Below are 24,655 nucleotides of genomic sequence, written 5' to 3'. Positions count from 1 at the left end.
AGCAAGGGATGGAGGGTTTGGGGGAGCCTACAGGTCTGCCTGCTGAGTCATCAGCATCCAGTGCCTGGCCCTCCCTGGTCCTAGCTTCATGGAGAGAGGCATGAGCGCTGATCATGTGTGTATATGGTCAGACTTTAGAATATTGTTCTGTCGCTTGACTCTGCCATTCATGAGCGACCTTTAGATAGGGAAAATCAATGAATAACTCCGGAATTCATTACAATGTAAAAATATTCCATTTTGCCTTTAGTAACATTCCTTAAATTTTTCATCGGTTTAACTTCATCTGATACAATTATATTTTCATTGTATCCGATTTGTTGACCTTAATTTCATCCCTTGAGAGAGAGAGAGAGAGAGAGAGAGAGAGAGAGAGAGAGAGAGAGAGAGAGAGAGTCGGACTATCTTGAATCTGTTTAGCAAAGACCTTGACCGGGTCACATCTTATCAATATTCAGACGTTCCCGAGTTATCAGAAAAACTTACTTATGGGACGAGTCTCTAAAAAAAAAAAAAAGGTGATACGTGAAAAAAGTTTGTGATTAAAATTAATTTCATACGCATGCCTTCCTGTGTACGCTTGTAGGTTTACATTTTGATTTAGGCAAATAGGCAAATATTTATGCAATGAAAATCTTTAAAGTAAATCACTGTATTCATCAAGACACTAAACCAGATACGATCTTCGACACTTTTTTTCCAAAGAGCGACATGCATTATTTGCATAATAATTTCATAGCTATATTATTATTATTATTATTATTATTATTATTATTATTACAAGCTAAGCTACAACCCTAATTGGAAAAGCAGGATGCTATAAGCACAAGGGTTCCAACATTGAAAAATAGCCCAATGAGGAAAGGAAACAAGGAAATAAATAAATTACAACAGAAGTTATAAACAATCAAAATAAAATATTTCAAGAACATTAAATTTAGCTACAACATTAAATTAGATATTTTATACATAAACTAAAAAAACTTCAAGAAACAAAATAAAGAGAAATAAGATACAGTAGTGTGGCCGGGTGTACCCTTAAGCAAGAGATTTTTAACCAGACAGTGGAAGACAATGGTACAGAGGCTATAGCACTATCCAAAACTAGAGAACAATGGTTTGATTTTAGAGTGTCCTACTCCCAGAAGAGCTGCTTACCATAGTTAAAGAGTCTCTTCTACCCTTACCAGGAGGAAAGTAACCATTGAACAATTGCATTGCAGCAGTTAACTCATGTAGCGAAAATTAATTGTTAATTTCAGTGAAGTCGGGTTATGAGGACGGAGGAGACTGTACAAAGAATAGGCCAGACTATTCGGTGAATGTGTAGGCAAGTAAAAATGAGCCGTAGCCAGAGAGAGGGATCCAATGCAATAATGTCTGGCCAGACAAAAGATCCAACAATCCTCTAGCGGTAGTATCTCAACAGGTAGCTGGTGCCCTGACCAACCTACTACCTAGAAGAACAATATCAAGTAATTAATGTCTTCTAAATTTTTGTTACTAATCCATTTACCAGTCGATTAATTCATTCATCATTTTATCTAGCGCCGCCGAAGGAATGCTGGGGCACTCGTTATTCCCTGGGCCTAATGGGGCTTCTGGGCGCAGCCTGCGTCTACGCCATGCGAGTCAACCTGTCGGTGGCCATCGTTGCGATGGTCAAACATCACCCGAAGAACGACACCAACGGCAGCGATGTTAACCAAGTCTGTTTACCTCCTGAAGGCGAAGATGACCCTCAGGAGGGGAATGTGGTGAGTGTGACTATATGTACAGGTGGCTTCATTAATTCCGGTACACTTTATGGGAAGCGTCTAATAGTCGTGCATTGTAGCAGGTAACGCTGTTTATCATCAGAGATATTGTTGGCAAAGCTGCCTGTAAAAATAAGTCGCCGAGCTTGTAAACACGTGATTTTTGCTAAACACAGCGTTACCTGCTATAATGTACACCTCTCAGATGTCTCCTTAGCTTCCCATGAAGTGTATCGGAATTAATGAAGCCAACTATGTACTACAGTTTGTTCTTTTGTCGCTGTTTCTATCCTCTTGAGAAATTTCAAGACTAGTGGACATATGACTTTTAATTACAAACGTCATTCATAACGAGATTTTTTCCCAATAAGAACAGAAAAGTTATGATGCAAGCAATAAAAGACAACTAAGCACGTATATCAAAAATTCTTCGGTAAAAAATGGCATAAATTAAAAGGAAAAATATTCTCCGATCATTGAAAAAGTGGATATGGAAAATAAGGTTCAATGGCTGTATGCTGTCTTTCTAATGTTTAACTAGAGTATGCTGATTGCTTTAAAAATGAGCGAGATAATAACGTAATATAATAACCCTGTTAGTAAATTAATGATGCAAAAAGATCATGTAAAGACACGCATGAAGTATTAATAGACAAGTCACGTAATGAGAGATTCAAATAATGTATTTTTTTCTTCGCAGCTTATAAATCGGAAAACAACCCTTGATAAAAAAAAAAAATGTTCATTAAGTAATATTGAGTGTATGAACTTAAGAGAAACATCTTCCACAGGACGGGGACTTTGAGTGGGACGAGGGAACGCAAGGAATAATCCTAAGCGTCTTTTATTACGGATACCTCTTTACTAATCTAATCGGTGGAAGAGCAGCTGAACATTTTGGCGGGAAGTTGGTATTTGGGTGGGGAGTCGTCCTGACCGCCATCTTCACAGTTCTGTCTCCTCTTTGCGCTCAAGTCTCGACAGGACTCTTTATAGCTATTAGGGTACTCGAGGGACTGTCAGAGGTAAGTCAAGACAACATTGGCATCTTTATATGACCTAAAGCCAATCATGTTTTGTCTGTCTGTATAGATTGCCTTACCTTGAGTAAGACATGTTTTGTCTAATAGGGTTCAAATAAACGCGACTGTTCCTAGCGCTTTTGAGTTGGCTGTTTTGCAGTTGCTTTACTTGGCTTGTGAACGTGGCCGTTCGATGTCGAGTCTCTCTCTCTCTCTCTCTCTCTCTCTCTCTCTCTCTCTCTCTCTCTCCCGAAATTTTTAACTCGAGCTTTATTCAGTCCACAAACTAATTAAAATCAAATTCATTTGCATGGACCAATTCATTGAACCTTAAAAAAAGCCTCTGCGTTCAGTAGCGTTATAGAGATAATGCACTTTGGACAACTAATCAAAGAAGGTGACAATAACAGGACACAGCTACGTGATTATTTGAGATTAGAAGAGATTTGCTTTTAATCAGTAGTCACATACTTCAGATAATGATTGAGATAAGTTTCACTAAAAAGTAAGGTCTTGGATTAATAAACAGGGACAGAGGTCATGAATAGTAGGCGATTTAAAAAAAAAAATCTATAAATTCTGGAAATGACTGTACCGGTCTCTGTTATTTCATAGGCGTTTCTTAAAATCAAGTAAAAGTCTCGGCCTCTCTTCCTATGATATCCTCTGTATGAAAAGCTACAGATAGCTAAATAACCACTTTTAATAGATTTTCTTACACATACGTGCAAGGTTAAGTCCTTATTTCCTTTCCTCCCTGGGCTATTTTCCCTGTTGGAGCCTTTAAGCTTATGGCAACCTACTTTACTACTAGGGTATAACTTAGCAAGTAATAATAATAATAATAATAATAATAATAATAATAATAATAATAATAATAATAACAACAATTGAATACTATAGCTGCAGGCCAATCTTTTTTCTTTTTAAAATATCGCTTCTCTTTCAGGGTATCATCTTTCCTTCAATGAATGCACTCCTGGCTAAATGGATTCCACCTTTGGAAAGACCACGATTTAGTTCGTTAGTCTTTGCAGGTAAGAAATACTGGAAATACAAGCTTTTCATGGCACCTTAAGTCAAGAATTATAGGCTTGCAGATTTCATACAAAAAAACTGATTTAAAAATACTTTGCTTTCATATCTGAAAAATGACTTTTAACATTTTTTCATCCAGATAGTTTGCATTAAACCAGTTGCTCAGAAATCTATAAGACCTTCGACTAGCTACTTTAAAATAGACTGCAATGATCTCCCCCACCCCAACAAAATGTTTTAAAAAACAATGAAAAAAATTCATAATCCAAATGTAACATACACCTTTTTTTCATAAACCCTTGGCATTACAGCAGCTAATTTTACAATGAATTCTTGCAGTTTTTTTTTTCTCAAAAGACCATGCAGCACAGGCCATGATTTTAAAATTTGTGAAAATTTTCTACAATTAAACAAAGATTTTGTCATGGTAAAACTATGCCTTCAACTTTCGATTCACTTTCCTAACCTCTAATATGCACTAGTAATTACTTATTACATTTTCACTTTTCCTATACTCGAAGTCTTAACATGCAAAGTTTCAATAGTTACTGTAGTTTCACACCACTACATTTTCAGACAAAATCCTACCTTGCCCATTCTTTCTCTTATCATTAACTTAAACTAGCACGGCGTAGTATAATGAAGGAAAAAACTAAGTATTTTTCTTTAATATTGAATGAGGTAATGAGCTATCAAAAATTATCTTTAAAGTGTATCAATTTTATAGAGATCATTCCTGCTCCCTTGTTCTAGATTTCAACAAAGATGGCATTATCTTGTGGAAGTTTTTTTCTCAGCACATGTCTAAAGAAAACATTGTGAGAATAATATTATTATAAACTTGTTAATTACATCAGCTTTCATAATATTACCACTGTAAAAAAAAAACTTCGCTTATGTTTTCAACTTTTTTTCATAAGATGTATAAATAAATCCTTTTTTTTCATGAGCTACATGAATAATTTTAGATCTCCCAATTTCTAATTATTACAGACACCACTATCGTTAACATTTGAATGTTTATTTGAAAATACCAGTCAACTAAAAACACAATTTGACTTGTTTCCTTCAGGGGCTCAATTTGGAACGGTAATAACGATGCCACTAAGCGGATGGCTTTGTGACACAGACTTCCTGGGAGGATGGCCATCAGTGTTCTATGTCTTCGGAGGCTTAGGTATTATCTGGGGGATAGGATGGTACTTCTTGGTCTATAGTCACCCAGACATGCACCCAAGAATATCTCCAGAGGAAAAGGCTTACATCAACTACCACTGTGGAGGAAATTCTGAGAAAGTGAGTTGCAATTCTTATTTGGTAAGATATACAGAATTCGAAATTCCACCTGATATGATGATGGCATGGTGACTGGATCGCAAAGTTGTTACAATGTTGCTTCACTGGAAAATGAAAATTTGCCTTTCCATGTTTTCATGACAGAAACCGAGTTAAGTCACTATAAACTTATTGGACTTACAAAAATCCTTTAGCCACTATTTTCATAAACTCAAGAAAAATGATGATATAGAGCTATTCCAGTTGTTAGTGAATAGCCCATGCATCTCATCAGCAAAGGTTCCAATCATCTGTCTAATACACATTTGTTACATTACAGGCCATTCCCATTCCATGGAAAGCTATCTTCACATCAATGCCCTTTTGGGCAGTGTTGGTTGGTCACGTTGGATACAACTGGGGGTTCTACACTCTTTTGTCCGAACTGCCAACCTACCTCAAAAACATTCAGCATTTCCAGATGACTAGTGTAAGTTAATGTCTTGATATGTGGTTTATTTTGAACATGCAGTATACACATCATTTTATAAATGAAATAGAATAAGATAATATTCGAATTTACTCCAGCTGACGATATACAAACAGTATATATATATATATATATATATATATATATATATATATATATATATATATACATATATATATACATATATATATATACATATATATATATATATATATATATATATATATATAAACCACGGTTATCAGTTATTGAGTCTAGATGGACTATAATTCAGACCATTTCTGTTGTGTAGATGTATTTATAAGTAGCACATGGAAAAAGAAGCTACTCGTGGGATTATTATCATCAATATTATAAATAACCAAGCTACAAACCTGGTTGGAAAAGCAGAATGCAACAAACCCAAAGCCTCCAGCAGGTTAAGTACCCCAGTGAGAAAGGAAATAAGTAATCAAATAAACTATACATGAGAAGTAATGAGTAAAAAAATATCAAATATCTTAAGATGAGTAATAATGTTAAAATAGATCAGTCATATATAAACTATAAGGAGAGAATCATGTCAATCTATTCAACATTCGCTTCAAGTTTGAACTTCTGAAGTTCCAACGATTCAAATGCATGATTAGCAAGATCATTCTACAATCTGGTTAGAGCTCCAATAAAGCTTTTAGAATATTGTGGTATTGAGAAAGAAAGACTATTAGAATTAACTGCATACCTATTACTACGTACAGGATGGTACAGTGTGGGAAGATCTGTATGAAAAGGATAGTCAGAATTATGAAAAATCTCATGCAACAAGCATAATGAACTAATTGAACGACGGTGCCAGAGATTAATATCCAGATCAGGAATAAGAAATTTGATAGAACACAAGTTTCTATCTAACAAATTAAGACAAAACAGTCAGCAGCGGAAGACCAGATAGGCACAAAATACTAGAAACAAGGCAGAATTAATCATTTGAAACATTTCTCATGGATAGATTGATCACCGAAAATCTTGAAAGTCTTTCTAAACAAGCCATTTTAATGTGTAACTAAAGAAAAAAAAGACAGAATTTGTTTCTCAAAAAGTAAATGTGCAATCAAGAATCACACCTAGAATTATAAAACTATGTAGTTAAAGAAACATCGCCAATGCAAGGATCTGGATGTTGAGCCTTGAGGAACCATTGTCCTCTCCTTACAATCATACTTTGGGTTTTGTTAGGGTTCATCTTTATGTCTCATAACCTGCACAATGCACTAATTTTAGCTAGATCTCTATTAAGGGATTCTGCAACCAAAGGTCTACATTGATTATGGAATTGAAGCAAAGTACAAAACTATAAACAGATAGGTAAATAATGCTTTAAAAATAACATGCACATCTCAGATTAAACTGTCAATTCTTGCTTACTTTTGTATCGCCACGAAGACTTGTGAAGCCCCATTGCATAAGAAGCAAGCCTGCCATTACATGTGGAGGGACTCATAGCTAATTCTTTGTAGACTTAAACTTTTTCATATTTTTCTCATCCCTGAAAAAAAAGTAAAAAAGAATTAGTTTCACGCCATACGCTAAAACCACATAGAAGTAGGCTTAATTGACAGACATGATCAAAGGAATCATTAACCCTATTTCTAGAGTAATTTTACTTTTTCCCATCGTTTTTATTCAGTGAGAGAAAAGATGAGTATATTTCATTGAGGGCATATTTATATTGTGAGTTGCTAAACTATAGATATATAATCACCTTGGTTTTAACATAAAAATATTCTAAGAGTTTTTAGGAGCAAGGCTTACCTAGCTTCAAGCCTACTATGTCAGTAATATATTTAAACTTTTTTCAATAAAAGAACCAAACCAAGAGCAGCAAAGTCTCATTGGTCCTCAAACATGAAAATTTGCTTTGGCCTTGTGAACCACTGCCTTACATTTGATAGTCTTAAATGCCAAATAAACATTCATCTGTTATGGGTAATAAAAATGCTTGTCATTATTGTATCGGACGAATCATAAAAATTTATGATTGAGATTTTTATATTTGGAAGATTATATGGTGCACAAACCGTTATGACTACATATAATAGCATTTTACCAATCAAATTCCACTTTCAAGCTTTAACATGGTGATGGAATCGGTTAACTTCAGAAGTTCAAACTTTTTGTAAATTCTTTCCTGCTGAACAGGGTGATATAAATTCATAGTTTATATAGGACTGATCCATCTTAACGTTGTTATTGATATTAAAATATTTTATATATTTCATTCATTCCCTGTATACAGTTTATTTGCTGTTTCCTTATTTTCTTTCCTCACTCGGCTGATTTCCCTGGTGGAGCCCTTGCACTTCTAGCGTTCTGTTTTTCAAACCAGAATTATAGCTTGGATAATAAAACTAAAAATAAAAATAAAAATAAAAATAATAATAATAATAATAATAATAATAATGATAATTATTATAATAATAATAATAACTGGATAATTATGGCATATTTGTTTCCTAAAGCCCACCGACCCTCAGCCAGTTTAAACATCTATTGTCGATTACAGAATGGAATATACTCGGCACTTCCATACCTTGTAATGTGGATAGCCAGTCTCGTATACAGCAACATCATGAGTTATCTTCTAAGAAGGGACAAGATGTCAACCATTACTGTCAGAAGATTAGCTATGGCCATTGGTAAGGTTTAATGTAGCGCCCTTTGATATGAAGGGTTTACTTAATTTGTGCTTTTATTTTTCATGCTAATAATGTTATAGTAATTAAGTGATAAAACTGTTTTTTTAATTGGTATTATAAAGAAAATTGCCCCTTTTCGGGTGGGGATACCTTAATATGGTGAAAGGGTTTGTGTATCGCCATGATCAGCAAAGCTGTACTAGTCAGTGCCACCCATACTAGGTTGGTTTGCTGTGAGCGATCAGACCAGTCTCCCATCATTACCAATCAGTACTGCCCAGCGTGGTGTTGAAATATACCCAAAACCCAGACACGAATAATGACATATCTGAGGCCTTTGTCTTGTAGTGGACTGAAAACAGCTGCATTTGTTGTTGTTGATGATGATGATTATGATAAAGAAAATGCAAATGTCTGAATATAAGAAGACCCTGTGATGAACTACCTACAAGACATATCGATCAATTTTAAAACATATCTAAATTTCAGCATAGTACATCTCGACAGTCTAAAACACCTTTCTATGACATATTTCAGGTATGTATGGGCCCATGCTGGGGCTTGTGGCCATGTGCTTCGTCGACTGCGACCCAGTATTAGCCATGGTGGTCTTATGCATCGCCGTTGGAATCTGCGGGTCAGTTTACAGTGGATACATGTGTTCCCACCAGGACCTCTCACCTAATCTAGCGGGAACACTCATGGGCTTCACTAACGCAGCTGCTACAATTCCTGGAATCGTGTCGCCGTCCATCACTGGACTCATCATCAAAGGAAATGTGAGTTCTGTCGATACAATCCGGCCTTTATTGCATTTAGGGGACTTAGTAGTTCTTTAAGGTTGCGGTTCACCTTGACTGGTGAACGTCAGACTGGGATTCGAGTTCAGCTAAACTCGTTAGTTTCTTTGGTCGCTGCAACCTCATCATCCTTGTGAGCTAAGGATGGGGAGCATAGGGAAGCCTATAGGTCTATCTGCTGAGTCATCAGCAGCCATTGCCTGGCCCTTCCCTGGTACTAGCTTGGGTGGAGAGGGGGGGGCTTGCGCGCTGATCATATATACTGTATATAAATGGTCAGTCTCTAGGGCACTGTACTACTTGATAGGGCAACGTCACTGTCCCTTGCCTCTGTCATTCATGCACGGCCTTTAAACCTGTATGTTTTCATGTTAAAGTATGTTCATCACAGTTATAAACTGACCCAGAAGAAGTAAAAAGGTGTTCGAACGATGATATGACGGTCTGTCTCCACAAATAGTGAAGATATTCAGCATAATTTACGATATAGTTGTTAGTCTTAAATACAAAGAACTGAAACCAATCTTTAAAATGGTTGTACACATATTTTGACAAACTCTTTTACAGTTTCATCATCATCTCCTCCTACGTCTATTGACGCAAGGGCCTCGGTTAGATTCCGCCAGTCGTTTCTATCTCGAGCTTTTAATTCAATACTTCTTCATCCTTCATCTCCTACTTCATGCCTCATAGTCCTCAGCCATGTAGGCCTGGGTCCTCCAACTCTTCTAGTACCTTGTGGAGGACAGTTAAACGTTTGGTGAACTAATCTCCACCTACCCCTCACCATGATCTCATCCATATATAGCACTCGAGTAATCTCTTATGGTTTTATTTCTAATTCTGTTGTGCCATTTAACTCCCAATATTCTTCTGAGGGCTTTGTTCTCAAATCTACAAAATCTGTTGGATATTGTTTCATTGTCATACCATGACTCATGTCCAAACAGTAACACCGATCTCACTAAACTGATACATAGTCTGATTTTTATATGTAATTTCAGGTGATCTGATTTCCAAATTTTACTTAACCTTGCCATTGTCCGATTTGCTTTTTTTCAATCTTTCATTTAACTCTAATTCTAAAGACCCTGTATTGGAGATCATAATTGCAGTTTACTTATAACCAAATAAGTATTTTAGTATAATCTAGGAAAACTTTAATTGGAAACCTTATATTAAAAAAATTATTCTATTTAAACTTTCGTTATATTTTGTATTATAATGAAGCAAAATTAGCCGCAAGTGTAATTATAATCTACAAAAATACTATAGATTTGCCCATCATCTTATGTTTTCCTTCTCGCAGCAAACGTTATGGGCGTGGAGAACGGTGTTCCTCATCTCAGCAGTAATTTATTTCATTTCCGGCACCTTCTACATCGTTTTCATCTCCGCCGAAGTACAACCTTGGAACACTCCGCAAGACGAGGACGAGGGTACGTCTCAATAAAGATTAATTTCAGTTACAATTGAGTACTTTTTGTTGATAAGTGTCGAATCTGAGCTTCTTTGAGTACAACTCATGTTAAATATACGCCTCTAAACTATATTCTTTACATAGCAACAATGAAATATTGTCAGAGGATTTTATGATGAAATTATGATTATCTTAATAATAATATCAATAATTTTAATAATGATTTATACTTGTTTATTTCAGAAAAATGATTCAAACTACAAACATTATGTTTGTATCTATAGATATGGCAATCTATGAAAGTATTTTAGTCATTAATTGATAGACTACTCTTAGATATTTCGAGGCTGATTTTATAATAAACCTCTTTTAGTTGTCAGCATCATCAATGTCCATGTTGCTCTATAAAACGTTCAATGTCACTAAAAAGTTGTCGGTGATTAAAAAATTAAGATAAATCGGGGATTCGAAACGAAGAACAGTAATTAAGAGTAAAAAAAAAAGGAGAAATTCCAGATAAAATTTCAGTTAGAATTAGGCTGAATTACATTAAATAGCTATAGTATATGAATAAAAATGGAATTATGAGATTAAAACGATTTTCATCAATGTCTATCTATATTTCTATAATACTTTTTTTGTCCTGGTTTAACTTTCGTTTTATAATAAATTGATTCATTGTTTTATTACAGGAAAGGAGAAGAAGCGATATTAAAGAATGCAAAGAAAGATTCAACAAAAAATATATGAATATAATATATATATATATATATATATATATATATATATATATAATATTATATGTTTTCACTTAAATTATTGTAATTTATTCAATGTGCGCCATTTATATAGATTTAATGTATAATGTAAAGGTAGAATAGCGTCATGAATATGAATTTTTTTTTCAAACTGATATTGTTTAAAAAAATGAAATAATAAGACTTGCAATTTCTTTCAAACCCTTCAAAAGGCAGCAACGGGACTTTGTTTCAGGGGGGAGGGAAATTCTAGAAAATAAAGACATATGGGATTATATAGAAAAAAAGTCATGGATCACTCAACAATATACATCTATTCTTGATTTCCCGCCACCTCTCTCTCTCTCTCTCTCTCTCTCTCTCTCTCTCTCTCTCTCTCTCTCTCTCTCTCTCTCTCTCTCTCTCATACACACTAATGTCCAGTTATTCAACGGACACTAAACTACTATGTTAAAGGGAACTTGACACATCCGTGGACCCGTTGATTGTTTGTAAAATGTAAACAAATGCGCACTTTACGTTAATGATATGGAAAAGCTACATATTGACAAGACTTTTCTTGAGCTATAAAACTTGCGATCAAATATTTGACTTAGTAAAGTATGGATTGAGTTTGAACGGGCAATTCGTAATAGTTGTGACGAATTTTTTTTTTTAACACTGTGTTTATATCGAAATATGCCAACTCTGGTAGAATGTTCGATACTACTACTACTACTACTACTACTACTACTACTACTACTAGCTAAGCTACAGCCCTAGTTGGCAAAGCAGGATGCTATAAGCCCTAGGGCTCCAGTAGGGAAAAATAGCCCAGCCAGGGAAGGAAATAAATAAACTATAGGAAAAGTGATGAACCATTAATATGCATAAGATTCATAAAGAACTAAGGGAATAACGGTGACAGAGATTAATACCTAGATCAGGAATAAGAAATTCAATAGACCGCAAGTTCTTGTCCATAAATTGAAATGAGATTCAGCAGCTGAAGACCAAACAGGACAGCAATACTCGAAACAATGCAAAATTAAAGAATTAATTAAAATAACTTCAAAAGAATAGATCGATCACCAAAAATCTTAAATGACTTTCTCAAGAAAAAACAGATCGGCTGTGTTTCTTAAAGGTAAATGTTAAAGAAACATTATCAATGCTGGGTTCTCTTACAATCATACTTCATGCCCCATAATTTGCACCATACACTAATTTTACTAGATCTCTATTAAGTGGGTTTCAACAAGCCCAGATATACATTCAGGAGATGGGATTGAAGCCAAGAGAGTAGCATCATCTGCATAGGCAACGAGCTTGGTTTATAGATCAACTCATAATCATGTGTATATAGTAAGAAAAGTAATGGACCAAGAACACTACCCTGAGGAACACCAGATATCCCATTCCTATAATCACTATGGTACCTTTCAAAAACTCTTTGCAATCTATTACTCAAAGATTCAATAATGATGGCAAGAAAAGACTCACTTACCACCAACTGTTTGAGTTTAAAAACAAGGGCCTGATCAAACACGGTCAAAGGCAGCATTAAAATCATTGCCAATCATGCGAACTTCCTGACCACAATCAAGTATCCCATTGTTGGATAAACAACCTTATCCACTCTTATGGTGATGAAGATAAATCAACTTTTCTAAAGGTAATTGATCATTCATTAAATTCTTCGGTTTAATTTTCGGAATGTTCTCAGACCAACTTTAACTAATTTTTGTTTGTGTGTAATGTGTCAGGTAAAAAAAAAAATATATATATATGTATTTTTTCACGGTTGAATTAAGGTTTTCGTGGGCAGTTTACTAATAATTTCCGGGACCGATTTTTCTGGGACCAAACTTTCTGGTCAACATCTTCAAAAGTCACTCCACCGATTGGCAGTCAAGTGACCTCTTAATTGTACCCGGGAGAATTAGTGCCATGGAGGGTGTTATGTCGCTGAGGGACAAAGTATTATTATTATTACAAGTCAGACAGCAAATATATTCGTAAAAGCAGATATCAATGACCTTTTATTATAGACATAATTTTTGAAACTCTCTAGTTAAGAAGGCACACAACAAAAACCCCGAAACCAAGGAGCAATATTAAAGAGGAACGGAAAAGTCATGAAAAGCTTTAAGACAAAGCATGTGACTTTTGAGGCAGACTAAACAAAGTTTAACACACGATCCTTGAAGGATGGAATTGAAGTGGTCAAAGCGCCAAAGATGTTAAAGGATAATGTTTGAATTTCCTTTTCAAAGTTCACCAGCACATAAAAATTGGGAAGACAATTAACAGCATGACGAAGTATTTATTTTTTTATCCTTTATTAGGAAATTCACATTATTTTTTATTTTGTATTTACAATCGAAATTTTTACTATTTATCTAAATATGTTTTTTTATTCGGAAGTTTTCTTGAAATGATAAGTCACAAAGAATAGCAATTTCAGATTGAGCTCGAGCAGGATTATATGGCTAAAGAGTTGGTTCCTCAGCGAATGCTTGCGTTAAAATCCTTGCATAATAAAAACGGCCTATAGACTCGGAGAAATTCCACTTCACCTGGATAATAGCAATACTGTCTTCATCGTAAGTCTGCGAATCCAGAAAAAAAGCTTGGGAACCCTCAGGTTTAAGTGGTTTTAAAGTTTTAAAAGGCCACTCATGAACGGTAAAGACAAGGGGTAGTGACAGGACAATGCCCTAGAAACTGACCATATATATACATATGATCAGCGCCCAAGCCCCCTCTCCACCCAATCTAGGACCAGGGAGGGCCAGGCAATGGCTGCTGATAACTCAGCAGGTAGACCTATAGGCTCCCCCCAAACTCCAATCCTTAACTCACAAGAATGGTGAGGTTGCAATGACCAAAGGAACTAACGAGTTCGAGTGGGACTCGAACCCTATAGTCCATTTCTTTTAGCGAGTCATATTTGCAACGACTCGTAGCGGTGCCCTTTTAGCTCGGAAAAGTTTCCTGATCGCTGATTGGTTGGACAAGATAATTCTAACCAATCAGCGATCAGGAAACTTTTCCGAGCTAAAAGGGCACCGTTGCGAGTCGGTGCAAATATGAATCGCTAAAAGAAATGGACTATAGTCTCGCTATCACCAGGCAGGGAGGTTTCCAATAGGCCACTACAACCCTCTGGTATTATTCTTAACAGAATAAATAAGTTTACATGTGTTATCCGATCTACCTTCGTAAGACGAAACAACCATTCCCCTAAGAGGAGACGAGGAAGATTATAGGATTCATAAAGTACAGAAAAAAAAAGGACGGATGTATTACACGTATGCTCAAAGAATTGCATACATCTTTCATCATTATGATAGAAGTTAACATTCATTACCTTGAAGTTGATGGTACAGTATTCTGTTATTATTATTATCATTATTAATATGGATGCTTTAAGCTCAAGGGCTCCAACAGGGAGAATAGCCCAGTGAGGAGAGGAAATAAGGAAATAAATAAAATATATGAGAAGTAATGAACAATTAAAATAAAATATTTTAAGAACACTAACAGCACTAAACCAGATCTTTCATATATAAACTATAAAAAACCCTTATTCATTGAATGTGCGTTTTTAAACTAATTACCGTGTCAAAGGCAAATTAAATTGTATTGTTTTGAATTTTGATGCTTTTGCAGAGAAACTTAAATATTAGTAGAAACAACCAATACACCAATTCCCTAATATCGCAAGAGGGTCTGCCCCTCTCTTTTATTCTTCTCCTGTACTTCTCTTTCTCCCTATTTCCTTAATCTTTCTCATCCCGAGTACCTGCCTTTGAGCTATAAACTGAATTGTATCCAGGGGTAGTCTTCCTTTCCCCATATTCCCCACTTCCCTATTCTTATTATTGTTGAGTAGAAACAAATACTGTACCGCAAAATGCAATTCAAAGTACCACAGATAAGGCACTTATATCAATCGCTGCCTCAGCAATGAACAGAAAAAAATATTGATTAACTCCTAATCATTTGGGCATAGGTTTCTACCTATCATTATATCTAATCATCACATTTATTGTTGGTGCTAGTCACCATTTAATGTTTTTAGTGCTTCACATCTCTGACATACAGGGAAAGGAATTTTAGCGGAAAGAATATAAATCTGAAATAGTAAGTTTGTTTCCGTTTATAAGCGTTAATTATCTACTGTTCTACTCTATAACTTGTTTAAGTCTTATCTAAGTATTTACAGAAATATTTTAAAGAATCAATGCCAGCTCTAATCTAGTACCCACATTACACGTATTTTATACACGTTAAGTAATTTTTGAATACCTATTATTGAAATAGCAAGATTGTTGTGAAATGCCTGCAATAAATTTTCTTCTGGGAAATTGCATATCATGAAGGTTACTAGCTTGGTATATGGTGTTTTCAGAAACCTTGCCATATTTTAATACAGGCACTTTATTACATTTAGTTCCATTATAATATTATTATTATTATTAAATGCTAAGCTACAACCCTAGTTGGAAAACCAGGATGCCATAAGCCCAGGGGACCTAACAGGGAAAATAGCCTAGTGAGGAAAGGAAATAAAGAAAATTGAAATATTTTAAGTATAGTAACAACATTAAAATAAATATTTCCTATAAAAATTATAAAAACTTTAACAAAACAAGAGGAAGAGAAACTAGATAGAAGTGTGCCCGAGTGTACCCTCAAGCAAGAGAACTCTAACCCAAGACAGTGAAAGGCCATGGTACAGGGGTTATGGCACTACCCAAGACTAGAGAACAATGGTTCGATTTTGGAATATCATAATGGCATAGATACTTTTATCTAATTCAAGGGAGTCCATACAAGCTAATTAATACACCAAAAGAGGGAAGACATTCAATACTGCATAAGTCATTGCAGAAATGATCATAGGACATATTGTCGTGTTGCCTGTCTGTATGTGGATTAAAGATTGCTGATGCAGCAAAAGTCGATGTATAATCATAAAAGAAAATTATACTTCAGGTTGGGTCTTTCATGTCATACTAATAGCTGAAAAAAACAAACTTGATATAACTTAGCCAACTAAAGTGACCCATTAGGTATTGTGTAAAAACTAATGATCTATAAGTATTTACATCTATAATTCCCGTGGAGGTGAAATATCATTTCGTAATCAATTGATAACATTGTCATGTTTATAATGATAACCGTTAGTAACACAGAAGAGAATCATAAACAGTAAGTTTTTAAAGAATTCTCTTTACTCATAAAAATTTTCGTAGAGCAAAGAAACAGAATTAACATAACCTTGAACACGCGAGTGTAAGTAAGGGTGCATTCTTTATGATAAAACTGCCTTCTCAAAAAAACAAACACACAAACTAAAATCACATTTCTAAATTCTTTGATTGATGAAACCTGTAACTAGATTTGAATGACTCATTTCTAAGAAGGGAGATGGATGGCCGAAGCAACACCAGTTTACAAAACAGAAAATGGCAGATAAAATCCGCATTTCTCCAAATGAAAAGCTATAATTATTGTACGAGACTTGTAATGGGAATTATGATTAAGAAAGGATAATTTTTGTGATGATGAATATATAAAATTCACTAACACATTTGATGGTTAAGCGAAGCAACTCTTCCTTCGACAGAGGTAAACTACCAGTGAAAGGAATTTCTGGAAGTGCGTTGCTACTTGAACCTCTTTACGCCTTTAACGCATCTATCACAGACAAGAATTTTATCCCAAGAGAGTGATATGCACTTTCCAATCTCTGATGTAACTTGCAAGCAAATTTTTGTCAAGGCACAGATCAACATAATATACAACATAAAACTTTCATATACCAGTTGGGTTCTTTACCAACAAACCGGCCGTAACATACAAAATTTTTAGTGTCCAAAATTTTGTCAGACTACTTCCGACATGACAAAGTAAATAGAATCTCCAATAAACTAAATGAGCATCTTTTGCAAGTGACTGTCGTTAGTGTTAATTTATATCAATGCTTCCACTAAATAAGCCATTTAATCCTACTTTTATATCAATGCTTTCCATTTCTACAATATCTTTGTTATCGTTTCGTTAATCTGTTTAAAACAACATTCCAAAGATATATAAAATTTCAACCTAATGATTCCCATTTATAGGTGCCACATCATGTCTGTGCGACATGGTGATTTCCAGAGTAGAATAGATGATAATAAAGATGAGAGCTCTTTTGGATACGGGTCAGATACCAAGACTGAAATCTGGACTGTAGTTGGAGAAACCAGAATTTTACCGGTTGAAAATCAAAGCATTAAAGGTGAGTCTAACTCTGTATGGGAGTTTAATGTTTTGCAAGCGACTCTCTGGTTCAGTTACCACAAGCTGTTATCATTACTGTGGTAAAGGTTTAAAAATAGATGGTATTCTATACTGGATAAACAGTTTGTTATAGAAAAATAATTAAATACAGTAGATAAGACTGGGTGTTATATCTTCTTTCTTTAAACAGTACTTTCCAGTATTGTAATAAAGCTGATGCAGTACTGTATCCGTTTTTCAATGAAATAGTAGGTAAAGCAATGAAATTATATTTACAAAGAAAAATCTTCCATAAAAATACTAGTGTCTGTAGTTGGTTTCCTGTCAAAATCATGTTACTAGTCTTCAATCTCCAATTCGAATTTACACTATGTTGAAAACCTCCACTTGATACTTCAAAAGTTCAAACTTACAGCAAATATTTTTATGTTGAACAGGCTGACATAAGTCTTTTTATAGTTTATTATATGAAATATCAGTTTTGATGTTACTGTGTTCAAAATATTTTATCTTAATTGATCATTTTTTTCTCATATCGTTTATTTATTTCCTTATTTCTTTCCTCACAGGGCTATTTTTCCCTGTTGGAGCCCTTGGGCTTATAGTTCTTGCTTTTCCAACAACGGTTGTAGATTAGCTAATAATAATAATAATAATAATAATAATAATAATAATAATAATAATAATAATACCAAAGAATACTTGTTTATTTACAGAAACAAAAGAATGTTGGGGAACTCGATATACTTTAGGTATAATGGGTTTCTTAGGAGTATCCTGGGTATACGCCATGCGAGTCAACCTTTCAGTGGCCATCGTGGCCATGGTAAGGCCGAAGAACTACACCAATGGCAGCCACGACGAAGGAGTTTGTGCGCATCCTGATGCTCAGAACAATACCGACAGGGATGAAAATGAGGTAGATTATAACTTACTTGTGTAAGCGAGCCGTTAAAAATGACGTCTAGATATTAAGATATGCACAGACACAGATTCAACACTTACCAACCCCTTCCCCTTTCCTAACTACGACCAGCTGTTCGGCAATTTGTGGGAGATTGTGGTTTCCGAGTGAAACTCTCAGGGTATCTATTCTCAAAAGGGAATGACTACTCCTCTCGCACCTGAGCGTGACAGGATATCAAAATATATATATATATATATATATATATATATATATATATATATATATATATATATATATATAATATATATATATATATATATGTGTGTGTGTGTGTATGTGTATACATATATATACCTATAAATATATATATATATATATATATATATATATATATATATATATATATATATATGTATATATACATATGTATGTATATATACATATATATACCTATATATAGCCAGACACTTTATTATATAGGGAAGAGGAATAAATACAATATGTAAAGGAAATTGAAAGAGCAAGCTCACAGAAATAAATTTACTAGTACGAAATATTTTTAAATGTAATTCTTCGATTCTTTAATAGAATGGTGAATTTGATTGGGACGAATCAACGCAAGGCTTAATCCTGAGTGTCTTTTTCTGCGGTTATCTCATCACGAATCTCTTTGGCGGAAGACTGGCTGAATATTATGGAGGGAAGCTAGTGTTTGGATGGGGAATCTTCCTAACTGCCATCTTGACACTCCTCACTCCGCTTTGTGCTAAAGCTTCTCTTGGACTTTTCATCGCCATTAGAATTCTTGAAGGAGTAACAGAGGCAAGGGTTTTTCTTTACCGTGATTTTTGTAAATTTCTTCACCAAAACAAAAATGTTGATAAATATTTAAAAAGTTTTATGATGATTTCCTATTTGTTAATTAGAATATTGGTTTTCTGCTCATGTTCCACTCAAATTTACCAGTTCTCTTGAATATAAGAATCCTCACAAACTATATTTTTTAGGGCGTTATATTCCCTGCAATGAATTGCATGCTTGCTTCATGGATTCCACCTCTAGAGCGAGCACGATTCAATTCATTGGTTTTTTCCGGTAAGGAGTAATGACAGCGACTTAGGAAACAAGTACAGTTTTAACTTACTAGTTTTTAGTTATGATTCATCGCTTTGATTAAGCTGTATAAATATATTCCATATTTTGATAATGTTGCATATCTTTATTCTTTTACTTCTCTAGTAATACAGTCTCTTACAATCAGGATTATTGTGTCAAAAGACAAAGATAAAAATCTAGTCAACCATGCAAAATAATTAAAGAGATATATCCAGCAATGCAAAATCATTAACATAACCTCTTTAACAATACAAAATAATTAACAAAATCTTGTCAACAATACAAAATAATGAATAAAAGGGACCCTGTCCCTTCTCTTCAAGGAAGCCAGTTTGGAACTGTGGTAACACTGCCAGTAAGCGGATGGCTTTGTGGCACAGACTTCCTGGGAGGTTGGCCTTCTGTCTTCTATGTCTTTGGCAGCACAGGAATTATTTGGGGCATTGGATGGTATTTTCTAGCCTACAGTCAACCAGAATTCCACCCCAGAATATCTCAGGAAGAAAAGGCCTACATTGTCCATAACTGTGCCACATCGGGAAAGGCAAGTAGATTCAAAATTTAATTTTTTTGGGAATCTTCTTTTCATGCTTATAAATAAGGTTTGCTTCTTAATATTGCTTGGGATTTCTGTGCACCACAATTGTTCAAGAACATCTTTTTAACCTCTTAGTAACTTTCAAAGTATTTCCATGTCCTTAACTGTATACAAAAAAAGTGGGACACTTCAAAAGATTTTCATAGTCCACTTCTGGCACAAAATTATTCCTACAGTGATTAAAGGATTATTAATATTCTGGTATTTTCTGAGAACGTGTCGGTAGTAGTTTGCCATTCTTACAGAACGCTTCTAATTTTTTCAACCCTACAGCCAATTCCCATCCCTTGGAAGGCAATATTCACCTCAGTGCCATTTTGGTCAATGATGATCACTCAAATTGGATACAACTGGGGCTTCTACACACTTCTGACAGAGCTCCCAACGTACTTAACAAATATTCAGCATATGGATATGACAAATGTAAGTTGATTACACCTTCAGTTTGTGTAATTGTGAAATTTCATTGATGATTAATCTCGCAGAGTCATTTGAATGTGAAATAAACTTAATCTACGAATCTATTTCAAACATTCCCTATTAAAACTTGATTTATTTATTGGCTTAATTTTTTTTTTCTTAAGACGCGTGTTAATAACTTCTAGATGCTAAAAACACAGAGAGAGAGCGGATATTAAAACTGTTAAAATGGTTCTCTTGCTTGAGGATACACTCAGGCACACTATTCTCTTTTCTCTTCCTCTTGTTTTTTTTTTTTTTTTGAAGATTTTATAGTTTAAATATATAAAAGATTTATTCTGATGTTACTGTTCGTAAAATATCTTATTTTAATTGTTCTTTATCTATCTTGTAATTCATTTATTTCTTTATTTCATTTCCTCACTGGGCTATTTTTCCCTGTTGGAGCCCTTGGGTTTATAGCATCCTGCTTTTTCAACTAGGGTTGTAGTTTATCTAATAATAATAATAATAATGATAATAATAATAATAATAATATTTTCTATTGCAGCAGTTTCACCTGCTGTCTGCACGGTCTCTTCACGAAAAAAAATATGTAATTCCTTACCTAATGGTCCTTACCTAATGGCTCTTGATTTTTTTTTTTTTTTTTTTTTTGCCTAATGCACTAATTATATTCCATAGCAAGGCCACGATTACTTTATATCACTGATAACTGACGTCATGTGGTACTTATGTAGATTTCGTCTTATCAAAGTATTAGTCACTATTATTATTCTTGTTTCATGTCGTAAAATATATATAAAAGACAGGTAGAGCAATTAATATATAAAATATTGCTTTTGCAGCTTTCATAATCTTGGTATGCTTAAAGTTAAGACCTCTTTATATTCACGTTGTGAATTTATATTCTAATACGTTTTCTTCTGTCCTTTGGAAATTGGAAGTTTTTCATACAGTAATTCACAATCCCTTAGAGTTTTCATGGAAGCTTGATTACACTACGTTTTTTCTCAGCACATTTCAAAATTTCAATATATGAAAAACAGCTTACAGTGGTGTGTTAATAATTCTAATTCATTTCCTCCAGAATGGAATTATGTCTGCCTTGCCATACCTCATAATGTGGATTTTTAGCCTTGTGTATAGTAACATTATGAGTCACCTGCTGTCAACAGGAAAGCTGTCCATTATTTTTGTGAGAAGATTGTCTACAGCCATAGGTAAGCATTTACTGAAGATATTCTTAGTCGTTTTTTTCAACAAAAATGGCGATACATCTTATACAGTCAAAAAAAAAAAAAAAAAAAAAAAAAAAAAAAAAAAAAAAAAAAAAAAAAAAAAGTCTAAAATAAAAATTTTGATTTCAGGTACCTATGGACCTTCGATCGGCCTAATATTAATGTGCTTTGTCAACTGTAATCAAGTGTTGGCAATGCTGGTCCTTTGCATCGCTGTTGGATTGAGTGGCTCCAACTATAGTGGTATCTCCTGTTCACCCCAGGACCTGGCTCCTAATCTGGCAGGAACTATCTTGGGTTTCACTAATTCGGCTGCGACTCTCTCAGGAATTTTCGCACCCTCTGTTACTGGACTAATTATAAAAGGAAATGTAAGATATATAAATAAAATATTTAACACACACACACACACACACACACACACACATATATATATATATATATATATATATATATATATATATATACTTATATACTGCTTATATATACACTTGCACTTCTGGACATATAACCATTCTTTTCCGACGTAAGTCCTTCAAGACCGTATTATGATACTCAAACCAGTTCCACATTTTTCAGTCTTTTCATTAACCTTTAGTCAACCATTCTTTTCATATGACCGAATTACCACGACATAATAAGGTCCATCCTTTCACTTTTGCCATTCTTTATCGTTAGGTTTGTTTTAAACGTTCAGAAAATCAAGCAGGATAATCGATTATCTTAAACTCTCTCTCTCTCTCTCTCTCTCTCTCTCTCTCTCTCTCTCTCTCTCTCTCTCTCTCTCTCTCTCTCTCTCTCTCTCTCTCTCTCTTCTCTCTCATTATGTTCCAGTTACTAAAAATAAATAATTCCTCGCATCATTGTAAACCTAATGCTTTCATCTTTCGTAATTTATTAATTAAAAACAATAACAGCTAAATACAAAGGGTAATTACTTTCCTACAATCTAATTACCATAGTTCCCTTTCTTCTCACAATAAATGTACCATTTTTTCTTTCCCTCGTTCGTAAACAGCCAACGCTCTGGGGCTGGAGGACAGTATTCCTGATTTCATCAAGCATATACTTTGTGGCTGGCACCGTCTATATCATCTTCATAAGCGCAGACGTACAACCTTGGAATTTCCCTCAAGAGGAGAGGGTAAGGATTGAATTTATACGTTTTTCCTTATCTTACTCAATCAAATGTTCGTTTGGATTCTTTGAAAGGATTAAGTGAAGATCTTTTAAATCTGATGTGGTGAAAACTGCACAAGTAATTAATTGGTAATCCATGTTGTTTGGCTAGTTAATTATTGAGCAATCTTCTTGCCTAATGAATGCTTGTCATTAAGATAATTAACTTCCCTTAGCCATACAATTTCCCAATTAACTATATTTGAAAAGATTTTTTTAATTGTATTATTTTTATCATCATCATCATCATCATCATCATCATTATTATTATTATTATTATTATTATTATTATTATTATCATCATCATCATTATTATTATTACTTATCGTTTCATTTACTAATGAATAAATTTACTTCCATATTAGTTATCCCATATAAGAATGGTTTTTCATTCACACGCGAATTTCCTATTTTAGATTAATAATCATTGATATCAAATTACCTCAAACTTAGTAACTACAAAATTATCGATTGGCTATCATGGTGGTGTTGGGTTGGTTTTAATACTACGCATAATCGACAGAATTTGACAGGAATATGTACAAGACGGTCGAATTTACCTCAACAGTCTAGTTCTGTATCGATCAAAAAGCATGGATTAAAATCCTCGCATCTATCATACAATTTCTCTTTGAGTATAATATTTCCTAGGTAAAATCAGTTTGTTATAAAGATTTATTTGTGGTTTGAATCTGAAACATCTCCCCTACACAGTAAAGAGCAAGTGTCTGGTTATATATATATATATATATATATATATATATATATATATATATATATACACATATATATATATACATATATATATATATATATACACATACATATATATATATATATATATATATATATATATATATATATATAGTTTCTGTCTTGTCACGATGAGCGGCATTGCCAAAGGTATGACTAGTCGGTCTTTCCCCGTTCTTCGGATAGGGGTGGGGATAGGAGTAGTCATACCCTGTTGAGAGAGGGGGGGGGGGGTACCACAAGAGATAAACTCGGAAACCACAATCTCCCACAAATTGCTGAAACTGCCGTGTTGTAATTAGGAAAGGGGGAAGGGATGGGAAGGTTTGAATATTTCTGTGTGTGCATAACCATCTAAATATATAGCCGTCAATTTTGACGGGTCGCTTACACTAATAAATTAATATTTTTCATTCAATGAATAATTCTCTATTCAAATGAGTAATATAATTTACTTTCTTTACAGATGAAGAAAAGAGAAAGCGTTTCTAACCCTAACATTGAGGTAAACCAGGACAAAAAGGCAAATGCTTGATGGAAATATATGGATTTCAAGGTGACCCTGATTGCGAAGTGTTTTGAAATTGGGAAATAAAATGGAATATTCATATACCGATTATTCAAATTACCTAGCGAATATTCTATGGACTTTAAATTCTTGCATTTTTTTTTTATTTCCTTTCTAATGGCATTGATGTAAATTTAATATAATATTTTTACTACAATTGCTGTGATTTTTTCCTTTAACATGGGTTGCTTATGTAACACACATAAACAAATTAATTTATATATATATATATATATATATATATATATATATATATATATATATATGTATATGCATATATAGATAGACAGATACATATATACTATATACGTAAGTGCCGGATAATATAAATATACGCACAAGTTTACTGATTATTTTAACAA

At 34.1% G+C, this 24,655-nt stretch overlaps 2 protein-coding genes across 5 annotated transcripts in view; one reads left to right on the top strand and one right to left on the bottom strand.

The window, feature by feature from the left end:
• Positions 1-7,107, bottom strand: part of LOC137632564 (putative inorganic phosphate cotransporter) — a 38,947-nt gene extending 31,840 nt beyond the window's left edge. The window contains exon 1 of the mRNA XM_068364564.1: positions 6,987-7,107. The gene's annotated coding sequence lies outside the window, so the exon portion shown is untranslated. The remainder of the gene's footprint in view (positions 1-6,986) is intronic.
• LOC137632563 (putative inorganic phosphate cotransporter) overlaps positions 1-24,399 on the top strand; it is a 28,211-nt gene extending 3,812 nt beyond the window's left edge. For 2 of the 4 annotated variants that reach the window (XM_068364558.1, XM_068364559.1), the window contains exons 3-11: positions 1,549-1,757; positions 2,549-2,782; positions 3,729-3,816; positions 4,890-5,113; positions 5,433-5,582; positions 8,125-8,257; positions 8,795-9,036; positions 10,367-10,496; positions 17,352-17,509. In XM_068364558.1, the coding sequence (XP_068220659.1) occupies positions 1,549-1,757; positions 2,549-2,782; positions 3,729-3,816; positions 4,890-5,113; positions 5,433-5,582; positions 8,125-8,257; positions 8,795-9,036; positions 10,367-10,496; positions 17,352-17,398 (1,457 nt within the window). In that variant the 3' untranslated portion in view covers positions 17,399-17,509. Of the gene's footprint in view, positions 1-1,548; positions 1,758-2,548; positions 2,783-3,728; positions 3,817-4,889; positions 5,114-5,432; positions 5,583-8,124; positions 8,258-8,794; positions 9,037-10,366; positions 10,497-11,169; positions 11,244-15,270; positions 15,364-17,351; positions 17,510-18,227; positions 18,431-19,006; positions 19,241-19,425; positions 19,514-19,857; positions 20,079-20,405; positions 20,556-21,642; positions 21,776-21,922; positions 22,165-22,811; positions 22,938-24,191 lie in introns of those variants that run through there. The other 2 variants (XM_068364561.1, XM_068364560.1) reach the window with 2 other exon arrangements.
• The last annotated feature ends 256 nt before the right edge of the window (positions 24,400-24,655 follow it).

This window comes from Palaemon carinicauda, chromosome 41, assembly GCF_036898095.1.
Source record: "Palaemon carinicauda isolate YSFRI2023 chromosome 41, ASM3689809v2, whole genome shotgun sequence".
In the NCBI taxonomy this organism is placed as follows: domain Eukaryota; kingdom Metazoa; phylum Arthropoda; class Malacostraca; order Decapoda; family Palaemonidae; genus Palaemon; species Palaemon carinicauda.
The sequence above is the reverse complement of the archived record's forward strand: the minus strand, read 5'-3'. Positions and strand labels throughout refer to the sequence as shown.